The sequence below is a fragment of the Anarhichas minor genome, unplaced genomic scaffold (assembly GCF_050575085.1).
Source record: "Anarhichas minor isolate MPS153535 unplaced genomic scaffold, ASM5057508v1 ptg000018l, whole genome shotgun sequence".
NCBI lineage: Eukaryota > Metazoa > Chordata > Actinopteri > Perciformes > Anarhichadidae > Anarhichas > Anarhichas minor.
In genome coordinates, this window is record NW_027466464.1 from 11,753,770 (window position 1) to 11,765,887 (window position 12,118).

At 38.8% G+C, this 12,118-nt stretch overlaps 1 protein-coding gene across 1 annotated transcript; it reads left to right on the top strand.

The window, feature by feature from the left end:
- The first annotated feature begins 8,793 nt into the window (after positions 1 to 8,793).
- On the top strand, positions 8,794 to 9,881 carry LOC142953099 (leucine-rich repeat-containing protein 3-like). The gene has a single exon (XM_076095169.1). It carries the CDS (start codon positions 8,895 to 8,897, stop codon positions 9,684 to 9,686), a length of 792 nt encoding a protein of 263 aa, XP_075951284.1. The 5' UTR covers positions 8,794 to 8,894; the 3' UTR covers positions 9,687 to 9,881.
- Positions 9,882 to 12,118: the final 2,237 nt, after the last annotated feature.

Below are 12,118 nucleotides of genomic sequence, written 5' to 3' on the forward strand. Positions count from 1 at the left end.
CGTTCTTTTCCAAAAGAATTTTCAACATTTTTGGCCATTCACGTCTAGTCCTACTTCCTGCCCAAATGAGAAAACTTTCCAAAATAGCCTCCTTCTATCAAAACCGATTATTAGTATTTAGATGCATGAATGGCAATTGGTGGCTAAAACACTAACTGAAAATTAAAATGATTGTTTACTAACTTCTTCTTATTATACTGTATTTGTTTTGTACAAGGACTTTTGTGATTTAGCACATTAGTCAACTACGCGGCGCTCATGCAATAGACTATTCAACACTTTACTCTGGACTGCCTCTGATGTGTGAGGAATTAGTTGGACTTAAAAGCCAAGTGTTGCGTCCAAACCGTTCGGCTTCCTTCCCTTGTATTGGAAAAATGTTGAGGTCTTTGAGAAAGCTTTTGAGAAAGCGAAAAACATGGGAAAGAAGCCGACTCGTCACGGCAAAGAGGCCTGAACGTTTGGACAAAGCCAAATGGTATTTTTTGGGCCACGGAATGTTCAGGGGTTCATTGGGGGGAACTCACAGGGCCTGGGCGGACGTGACCACTCAGTCTCTTTTTCAAGATTGTTCATCTCGTCTTTTTGTTGTCATAAGATTGATTTGACGCTTTAGGTTTGAATGTCTTTTTATTGTCATGACTATGTCAGCAACTTAATTGTTTTTATTTGAAAAAGGACAGGTTGGATGACATTTCCTTTGTCACTGGTTTTCAGTAAAAACCAGCATGTATTTATTTATGGTGTGGTGATGCACATATGACTTTTTGGTTGTTGATCATGAAACTTAAGCTAAGTTAGTTTTGTCGTATTGTATTTAATTTGAGAGGGAGGTGTGGATGATATTTGGTATGGTTCAGTATTTCAACCATCCCTCACGTGTTTTACTGATGAGGATGCTCTAAATACGATTGGACAGCTTGAGTTGTCTCATTTCCGATCAGCTGAGCTCAATTAAGTTTTGACATAATACAGCTGTTGAATGTTATTGTCGAATCACATTATCTACTGTCCAACACAGCATCATTCTGCATTTCCGGTGTCTCAATTTCTTTATACATACCACTACTTCTGTTTTATTGCTCGCCATATGCTGAGCTTTAGGGAAATGTTTGATATCTCGGGAAATATGCTTTTTCGATTTCTTGTCAGATAAGAATTCCATTTACCAGCACCTAAAGTTCACAAATTAAGTTAATTTACTTTTTCTTCCATCTTCACGCTAAGCTAAGTTAACCGTCCACTGGTTTTTGCCTCATATTTAGCAAAGAAAGCAAATAGAACTCAGAGGGCTTAAACTATAATGAAATAAGTAACATTCTTGACTTCAAGCAACCAGCTTGAAGAGACTCCAGTTAGTTAGTAGTCCGGATCAGGAAACAGTGCGGCTCATAACCGACCATTTACATCGATTTGTTGTTTTTACACTTTAGTTTATACAAATTAAAAAAACACAGCTGGTAGGCAGATTTTGTTAACTTTGAACAGAGCAAGGCTAGCTGTTTCCTCCGTTTCAAGTCTTTATGCTAAGCTAAATTACCCAGCTGCTAACAGTAGCTTCATATTAAGAGTACAGTGATGAGAATGATATCAATCATGTCATTTAACGCTCTGCAAGAAATTGAATCAACATATTTGCCAATAGGTCAATCTTTCCTGTAACTTTGGGTCTTAAGCGCTTGGATGACATAAATGTGATTATGTAAATGGCCAAATGCTGTATTGCTATACTGAACCATGCATAGTCAATGATTATTCTGCAATAATTCTTACATTTTGATGTGAACTCAAGTAGTAGTGCTAGCATTGAAATTATGAATTTGTGTTTCTTTTTATTTTGAGTTGTCATAGCTTGTACTTCAATGGGAATGTTTGTCAAATGAATACAATTAAATTATGTTTTTGGGCAAACTTGCTTTTTAGAACAGTTAGCTAATACCTAAGAGGGCATTCTTTCCCAACAGTACTGTGACCGTAAAGAACATCCTCAAGGGTATTATGGCTTTTACACAACTGTTATCAGTGCATGTGTACCATTGAAATGTTTTACTTAAATTGGTACACATTTTGTAAGCATTAAAAACATTGAAAAACAAGCATTACTAATGCTAATTAGCACAGTTGGCGCGTGCATTTGACAAAGATCTTGTGTGATATGAATTTGGTTGCTATGGCAGTGTGATTTCAATAACATCGATATTCATGTGTTACTCAGTGTTTGAAACCTGTATTTACATTTGTGTATATGCCTGAGTATACTACAACTTTGAAACAAACTGCAACTAATGCAATAATAGGGTGCAATGTGCAATTATTTATTCAGTTATTATTAGTATAGATACAGGAGAACTGTGTAGCTTATTTAAAACACTTTTTTTAAATCCACTTTCCATGTGGCAGCAACAGCAGGAAAAAAAGAATGACTAGACATGTTTTTTTTCAGCTTTTGTTTGTGTGTATTGCAGTTTGGGGGAAAAAAGTGATAGAACATCGTAACTATTTTCGATTGATTTATTTGCTATGTGCAGATCTATATTAGTTGTGAGTAATTACATAGGTTTTAATTTCAAAGTGTTGGTAAGTATAAAAACAAATAAACTTTCATTTTTTTCTTTCTGTGACTTGTTTTTCCCTGGTTTCTCTTTGCTGCCTCTTACAGAATATGAATGACTTCAGATCATTTCTACACGATGCCTGTGCACACATTAGGACCCGATGAACCATGAGCGAACATGGGCTATGTCGAGCAAAAATACCCCTGGGGAGATTTTGATAGTTACTGAATACAGTTCATTTTTGTATGGCAAAGTGATTATAGTAATAGGATGATGAAGTTTAAATGGGATCTATTTTGTTTTTCCATCAGATAAATGTGTAATTTTGCTGGAACAAACACTCAAGTTAGATGAATAGGGCAATTGAATATTACCAGTCATACAATTATTGTCTAAAGCATTGATTGTAAAAGAAGGGTCCGGGGACCTTTGTGAGGTCTTATAGGAGTTCTGTGGAGGTGTGCAGCAAAATTAGGAATAACTATAATAAAGCATTAACTATTTAGATTCATACCAATTATAGAATGATAAGGATGACTATTCCAAATGTTGCTCGCTCACACTTGTATTTCAATAGCTACACTACAGACAGTTATTAAAGGGAAACTCCACCAATTTAGCATTGCACTAAAACATTATCCTCTATTTCCCTATATGCCTACATGTATTTCCATCTCTTTTTTAAGCTCCCTCTTAAAACTATCATTCAATCAGTGCAATTTCTCTCCCATCCTCTCTCTCTGTGGTCTATTGAACAAACCTGTCCCTTTCATTCATTTCTCCATGAACCAGCCACACACATACATATGTATGAAGGCATTTGTCACTCTAGAATCAGACTGCAACAGACAGATATGAGCTAAGATCCAAATGGTTCTCCCCTCTGCATTGAAAGAGTAATTTCAACATCTTGATATGAGATGGCTTGCCTTTGAACCTGCAGATTGCTTTGCCAAAATGAATGTTGGACATGCAGACCTCTCTCACACAGCTCTACCAGAGCATGTGATACACCTTCTCATCATGCACCCATGTAGGAACTTTGCATGGAATAGGCCGAAGAACAACAGATACATCCAAGAGGCAACGTTCTCTTTCTCTAGCTCTGCTAATAAGACCGGGAACCTCGTAGTTGGGAGCATTTCACAAGGGAAAAGTTCATACACAGGATTTCCTCTTGACCTCAAGAGATATTTGGGAGGATAATTTGTTCTGTTCCTGGATTTGTTTTAAATCTAAGAAGATCCTCAAGGAGAAAGCTGATCTTAATATTGTTTGTGGCAGAGCAGTGAACGACTTTAGACAAAGCAACGGAAAAATATGGTTCATGCTTCTGAAATGGGGATGCTCACACTTTTAGTCGGATAATAGTTTCTGGCTGCCAAGGGTAGATTAAGACATTTTGGTGAGAGCCAAGAAGCTGTGTGAGAAGTTGATAGGCAGGCCATAATCACTGGCAGAGATTCAGCTCAGAGCTTTGCAAGAGCATGACTGAGGAAAAGTCATTATTATTTCACATCGTGTTAGCAAAAATAAATGTCAGCACTACAGCATGGTAGTTTCCCTCCGAAGCAGTAAGGTGCCACTGATTTGAGTATACCCAACATTCAATTACTTCAACTATATCTCTTAATAAAACTATATTAATGTTTTGGTGTGGCAATATTACAACATCCAGCCTCAGCTGCCATTATTATATAGATTGAGTTATCTCATAAATCCAAAATGCTTCGCTATAAGGCTGCAGGAAACAGTCCTAAAGCCCACGAATGAGTCTAAAAAAAGGCTGTTGCTAACAAGTGGCTAAAAGAAAACAAAATGTCTTTGCACTGACATGCCAAACTCAACTCAAACACATACGTAAATGTTCATGTCCATTCAAGCCTTGAAAGTGCTCCAGCTGCCGGTCACTTTATATTCTCTAGCAGAAAATGAATCACACCGCCCAAAATAACTCCCTCGCCATCACAACTCAACTGGAGCTAGTGATTTATTTAACAGCATGATGTGACTGTGACATACAGCTTCCCAATGAAATTAGAGGCTCACAGTATAATCAGGTAATCTACTGCATTTAAGAAAGATGCATCTGTTCTTTGCTGTTGCCTATCCAACCATATACACTGGGGCAAGGGAAGCAAACATCTCATTACAATTTGTCACAAAGCCACTTAAAGTTCTAATAAAAAAATCACGTTTGTTTCTATTCTAAATAGAAGTAAGAACAAGTTATAACAAAAAAAGGACATCGTCAAATGAAGTGGCCAATACACTGTGCATCAGCTCTCCTCAGTCAATTTACCTCCAATACCAGTTCAATAAGGGTTTGACCGACAGAGCTCGTCCCAAAAAGTAAAGGCGTTCTCTGCCCCTACGTTGGCTTGGCATCAACGTTGGAGTTGGTCCATGACTTCACTCAGCAATGCTGTAAGCCACTTACAGACAACCTTCTGTATAATGCAAAAGACTCATGTCAAAGCAATGAGGGAGACGATGTGCAAGTCAAAAAGTGTGATGACACCCCTGGCCTTTTTCCTGCTAGTGCAGAGCAACTGCAAACAGAGTGAGCAATGCAATGTCAGACAGTCTCTGCAGCGGGGAAGCATAATGAAATGTACTCAGCGTGGCTTTGAAGAGGTCAATATATACTGTAGGGCAGCGCAGTGCTGCTTTCACAGAGTCTCTTCACAATGTCATCTGACAAAGCAGGCAGGAAGTGCAGATGGGGCAGAATGATGTTGAAACTATGGCTCTATTCAGAGGAAGTCTGTTGATGTTAAATATGTCTCAATGTCCATAATGCTTACCCAACAAAGGTTCCCTAAATTGGCTCAGCCCCATATCATTTTGGGGAGAAGCAGGAATTTATCTAAGATGGGTCAGCAAGTCTGCAAGGAGTCCGACAAAGATTAGTAAGAGTGTTAAACAAATGGCTAGGCCAGTCTCAAGCATCTTAAACATCAAAGAATATGAAGTAACTCTTTTACCTGGGACAGGTAAAATGCTTCAGTAGTCAATATAATGAATGAGTCTGCCTTTCAGCTAAATTGACAGGGCTGAACTCTGCACATTTAATCATGCAGGTGTTTTGCAAAGCGCTGGCTGCATTCAGGTGACCTTTATGTCACTGTGATACAGCTGGGAGTACCTTCGTCACCGCGGCTGTAAAGTGGTATCCAAGTCCTTCATCAGGGCAGGACAATTGTAATCAATGTTTATGAAGAATGACAGAGTGTCACAGGAGGGGCATGAGGAGGCGGCACTAGGTTACCAAAATGGGGTTCAGGGACAACTGAGGTAGAGGAGCTCCAGTGAGATGCTTTTATGTCTTATTTTATTTGAATTACTGATCAGAGGCTTTATTCTAAAGTTCTGTTTTGTAACTCAATTATATCATATTAGTGACTGTGCAGTATCTATTTGGATATTTATATATCTGCCTGCATAAATATAATAAGGAACTGCATGCATGCATAAAAGAGGTTATTTGCAACATGCTGCCCTTTAAATTGACTTTGTCTAAGTGCTCATTGGTGTGCTGTTTTTACACTACACATTATATATACCAGACAGGGATACACAAAAATGAAATGTGCAAAGCAGACAAAGGAGACCTCAAAACATAAAGAGGAGGCTTAGATTTAAAAGGTGCACGTGAGCATGATATTTAGATTTGCTACATCAGTGGATGGAGCAGATCGTTTTTTCAATCCAATCTTTTTTGTTTTCAAGAATTCAGCATTTATTCAAGTGAACTCCAGAAATGATGCTCAGCATTTTGAAAAATATTTTGTAGTTTTACTTGACAATTGAACAAAATAATATACCAATTAATGTTGTGGACAAAGGTTTGAATTCTTGTACTTATGATTATTCTCTTTCTGGTGTAGAGTTAGATTAGTTAGCTTAGCATAAAGACAATGTACTTAACTATAATTTAGAGGTACTTGTACTTCCCTTAAGTATTTACATTGTCTGTTTTTATACTTAAGGCAAATATTGTACCTTTTTCTCCGCTACATTTATTTTACAAGTTAAGTTACTCATTAGTACAACACATTTACTTATTAATGAATATATGATGATGTATTATATGTTAAACTGTCCAGCAGCATATAATGTAATTAGTCCACTTTTACCAGCTGCAACTTTATAAAGGGCTGAACAATGCAGCAATAACTATCAATATTATAGGATACTGATTCTGCATGATTAATATTTTTTATATTTTGATTCTCATACTTTTGTATTACATTTTTACATGTATTACATTTTTAAATGGACTTTTGTGATATAGTATTTTTACACTGTAGTACTTTTTTTTCTATTATATTGATATATTGTGATGAACAGATTGGATAAAAATCTGAGGAAATGATGTAGGTACTGGTCATAAAGTTTCTGTTCGGTTAGTGTTGCCAGTGACTCGCAGGTTCAGATCCAAACGGGACCACAGCGGTGCAGCTGCTGCGCCTCTGCGCATATCCACACACACACACACACCAACCGACACACAGCTGCTGCAAACCTGCACTGACAAGAGGTTGCAAACTGCGATCAAACAGTTGGATCCGGACTCCTGAACTGGCTGTAATCTCTGATTAGTGCCGCAGACGTGCGTTTATTTGCAAAGACTGATTTGAGGTTTTCTCCGGTTTATTCATTTATTCCTGGATATTTAATCAAAGACAAGAACCCCCGTGAATGTGAGGTGAGCCGGACAGAGTGGAGCTATCAGGTTGGTGTCGACTCAAATAACAATATAATTTCTTTCTTTCGTGCTTGGTCATTTTAAGATTAGGCTATAGTTTGTCACCAACTGGGCGTCAGAATTAATAGGGTTATTGATTTGTCACTGCAAAAAAATGCTGTGTAAGACATATATTTTAATATTCTTAAGTGAACTTTAAGAAATTGGCTGCAACTATTTATTTTCCTTTTTGATTAATCGTGCAATTAGTTTCTAGATTGATTAATTACTTAGTCTAGACCATTTTGGGTTTATCAGAGCCTGAGGTGACATCTTCAAATGTGCAAAACACAACAAATACAAATCTTGATTTAATTAACATAGAGGATTGTATTACATTAAAAATCCTAAAATATTCTTAAAATGATTCATGCTGCCTGGCTCTTGATTATCTGTATTTTGCACCTCCAAATATATTTCTATAATATTCCTTTGAAGTTTTTTACAGCAACATTTAGCTTATTATTATTATTCTATGACTCCTGGAGAAATCAGAAACTGAACAACTGACATCCATCATCTTGATCAAAAAGCTGCTTATCAGATGATCTTTGTCTCGTTATCTTCCATTGTTCGTAGTCGTTTTGATTCTGACCTTTACTGTTCCTACATGCATCTCTGTTAATCTTAAAGAGTAGACTGCTTTTATTTCATCACAAATCACTCTTTGAAAGTTCATCTGCTGCATATTGATGAACACACACCTTGTTTAATGGTATCTTCTCAAAGGGACAGATATTGAGCAAAGGGACTCATGCTATGCATGCTATTATTATGATAATATTGAACTTTACTAGCTTTTCCTCCTACGAGGAAAGCATCTGAAAAGGGGAGGTGGTGTAGAAAGTTCACTGAACATGTGCTCGAAAATGATATGGCCAGAAAATTAACATAAAAACTATCTAAAGCATATATGAAGATAATAGTTGCGAATTTGGAAATTTGACAATTTTGATTCCTGACAAGCTTTGACATTTTCTGTATCTCACCTTTTGTCTCTCCGTCTTTTTATCTCTCTTTCTATCACAGGTTTCTTTCAATCAGCCATGAACACATGCCCCTCCCACCCTGGATACACAGAGATGACTTCCCCTTCCTCCTCAGCTGCGCAGCACTCTGACATCACATGTAGCTAGTATGCAAACCTTTGGACATTTGCTTTTTTTTGAGTTGCATCAGGGCTTGGTTTTCCATATGTTGAGATAAATGATGTGCAATGATGTCAGAGTGAACATTGAAAAGTGCCCCGAGGATGCAACTTTCGCCATTAATGCTGAGACGAAGGCCGTGTTTTGACCGACTTTACCTCTGCATGAAAAAACGTTGAGCCCAGTCAACGCAGAGGGCTCCAGCAAAAAACTGCATGGCCGTCTGGCAAGAAAGTTATACCTGGTTTTACTTTTGCTGAGACGCAATGCATCAGTCTGCGAGGCTGAGTCGTAAAACCGTGTCTCTGAGCGCAACAAACCACTTTAAAGTCAACTGGACTTCCTGGATATATTTCATGTCTCACTGGTACCTAAAGCAACACACCCCACCAACGCAAACCTCTTGCATTGTTTTAGCGAAGGGCTGATTTCAGTCCTCTAATGGGGGCCTCTCACAGGTGCAGGTCATCTATAAAACCTCCCTCCTGTGCTTCTCTTTTGTTTGTGGAAACATTGTGGCTTCTGTCTGCGAGTATGACTGCGTATGCTTGCCCGAACAACTGTCACTGCACGGACAGGAACGGTGTGGTGGTGCAGTGCACCTCACGCAACCTCGAGAACATCCCTCCGAACTTGCCCAAGGACACGGTCGTTCTCCTGCTTTCATCTAACCGGATCAGAAACATCCCAAAAGAGACCTTCTCAGACCTCCACCGCCTCAGGGAACTGGACTTATCTCACAACGCCATTGAGAGCGTGGAGGTCGGTGCCTTTAAAGGAATTTCCGAGAGCCTGCGGACTTTGGATCTTTCAAACAACCACCTTAGCAGCCTCCCCAAGGACACCTTCGCCAAGCTCCACGCTCGCGTCCGATTATCCCACAACCCCTGGCACTGCGAGTGCTCTTTGCAGGAGGTGCTGAGGGAGCTGAGGCTCGACCCCGAGACTGTGAACGACGTCAGCTGCTCCACATCGGTGCAGGAGGAGTACGTGGGACAAGCGGTGATCCAAGTACTGGACTCTGGGATCAACTTTTGCAATTTCCACCACAAGACTACAGACGTGGCCATGTTTGTGGCCATGTTCTGCTGGTTCACCATGGTGACGGCTTACATCATGTATTACATCAAACACAACCAGGAGGACGCCAGGAGGCACATGGAGTACCTCAAGTCCCTGCCCAGCACTTCCCACATTAGCAAGGAGTACGACACAGCCAGCAGTGTGTTTTAGTGTGTCTGAGTAAAGATGTACTGTAGATATTTTATTATACTTTAGCGGTAACTTAAGGTAAAACTGTTGCCACCAAGTTACCAAAATTATCGATTTACAGCTGTAATGATGTTTTACAGTACAACTGCGTTACCCTGACTATGCTTTAAGTGCTGTATGTGGTTTACAGTATGATAGTGAAAATATGTTTTGGAGTAAGACACCAATTGTGTTTTATAGTAAAATACTGTAAATTACTATGTATTAAATATTGCCTACTACTATACACTATTCACTGATAATTATTACTGGTTTACTGTATTTATTATAATAACATTTCACTATAAATGATTGAATACAATAAATAAAACAATTATTGTCAACAAATTTGTACATTATAATGAAACTCAAGTCTATGGTGCATATCGTTGGTTCTCATATCGGATCTCATTTAAATTCACATGAAAAGTGTTCTTTCAGTGCACAGAAAAAAGTTAGCAGTTTTTATAACCCTCTTTCCAACTAACGTAATCGGTGCAGTGGAGTCCTCAAGCAGAGGATAAACAAGCCGCTGGTGTCTATATTCAAGGAACCAAGTGCCTCACCGAGGATACAGAGACTCCTTCTGAAACTACAAGCCCACAAGCAAAATGTAAAACTCAACAACCACACAATATGGAAGACACACGACATGCATTCACATCCGTCACTCAGGGATCAACAGAGGATCGGGCAGCAACAAGTCAAGAGCATGCAATGGCATAAAACAGCAATGAAGTGGAAGGATAATAAAACGCCCAGCCAGATATGAGGATTAACTGAACTGAAAAACATGTAAAAGAAATGTAATTGAATAAAAAGACACTATGCAGCTTTGTTTAAGATGTATACTAACTAGTCCACCTGTTTCTCAGGTTTTACGGAGACTTTTCCTGAAAAAAAAGAAAATACAGGGACAGAAAAATAAATTGTTGCCGTTCTTATATGACGAAATAGACGCCGATCTAGTGTCAAGTTTCCTGTTCTTACAATACATCCAGACAGAGCTACAGAATGGTGCTGCCACGTTGATGTGAAAACAGCTTTAATACAGTTTAACAGCACTGGTGGCCCATACATATTGGTTGATTTGCTATATTTTATGGGCATAAATGTGTGGCCTGTCTTCTGGTTTCTTCCATCTTTCACTTAATATATTTTATTTAATATCTAATGCTGACCTTGAAGCCTCGACACCATCTCTCCTGTCAAAACGGTCACAACTTTAATCATAGTCCACATCACTTTGTTTTACAAGTCCCAAGGGCCGCAGCGTGCATCCTAATCAACCGAATGATATTAATTAGCCGGGTACAGTTGAGGTCAGGGTGTCTCTCTACGTTTAAGTTCAGAGAAGCGAGTGGCACTTCATTAGCGTTACATAAGCAGCAGAAATGACTCGCATCCATATTTTTCTACACTTGCTCCAGTCCTAGACCATAGTTTAAGATTGGTAAAGTAAAATGTACAGATCAGACTTATTTCATTCCAACATAACCCAACAGAGCAGGATAGAGCCTCCAACTTCAGCATACAGATGTACTATAGTGCGCCTCAATTCTTCTCCATGTTTTCTCTGTGCTCCCAGTTGTTTACCAGTACTCGTGAATTATCACTCAAGGGACTCTCGCATGCTTGACTTCAGCACACAATCAAGTCTTGGAGAGATACTTCAAATGGCTGTGGTAATGCCGAATGAAAGGCTGTTTGCTCCTCAAATTGGCCACAGATTATATTTCCTCAGGGCTGTTGAATCAGGTGCATTTATTGCTGAAGGAGCAAAACCCAGAATATGAACAAACACTAAAAGTGCACTAATGATGTTTTTTTGTGAAGCTACAACAACAAGAATCCTCCCTTCTACTGTACTATCCCTCTAAGTCAGCAGAGTGTTTTATTAATGTTGGATTATTCAGTGTATTAACTGGAATCTATGCAGTGTCATTGATTTATGGTAGGAGACCTTTATGGAGATGTAGCACATATTACATGAAGGCCATCCTATATCTCCACACATAAACAATGACCTTCAGTCAAACAGAAAACATCAAGAGGTAAATGAATGTTAAGTTTTACAGTCTGAAGCCAGGCAGGATCAGGGCTCTTTTCAAGGTTCAGTCATTATTTAGTGTCTAGTGTACGTAGCTCTCTCTGACATGACACTTCTGGATTTTTAAAAATCTGTTAGTTTTGTGAGACAAAGTGGCCGAATGGACAAGACGTCTGACTTCATGGTTGAAAGCTCCAGCCTGGTGGAAACATGTTTCTATGTAAACATTATTATCTACTGATCTTTTGCATAATACAACTCAATCTGCTTAATTAACTAAGTACGCAAAATACACCAACTCCACCAAGAGCTGTGAGCACGATGTGAAACTGCAAATAACCAACAATCAGTGCATCCGTCCACT

Coding starts and splice junctions, on each gene's coding strand:
- LOC142953099 (XM_076095169.1), top strand. CDS start 8,895: ATGGGGGCCTCTCACAGGTGCAGGTCATCTATAAAACCTCCCTCCTGT.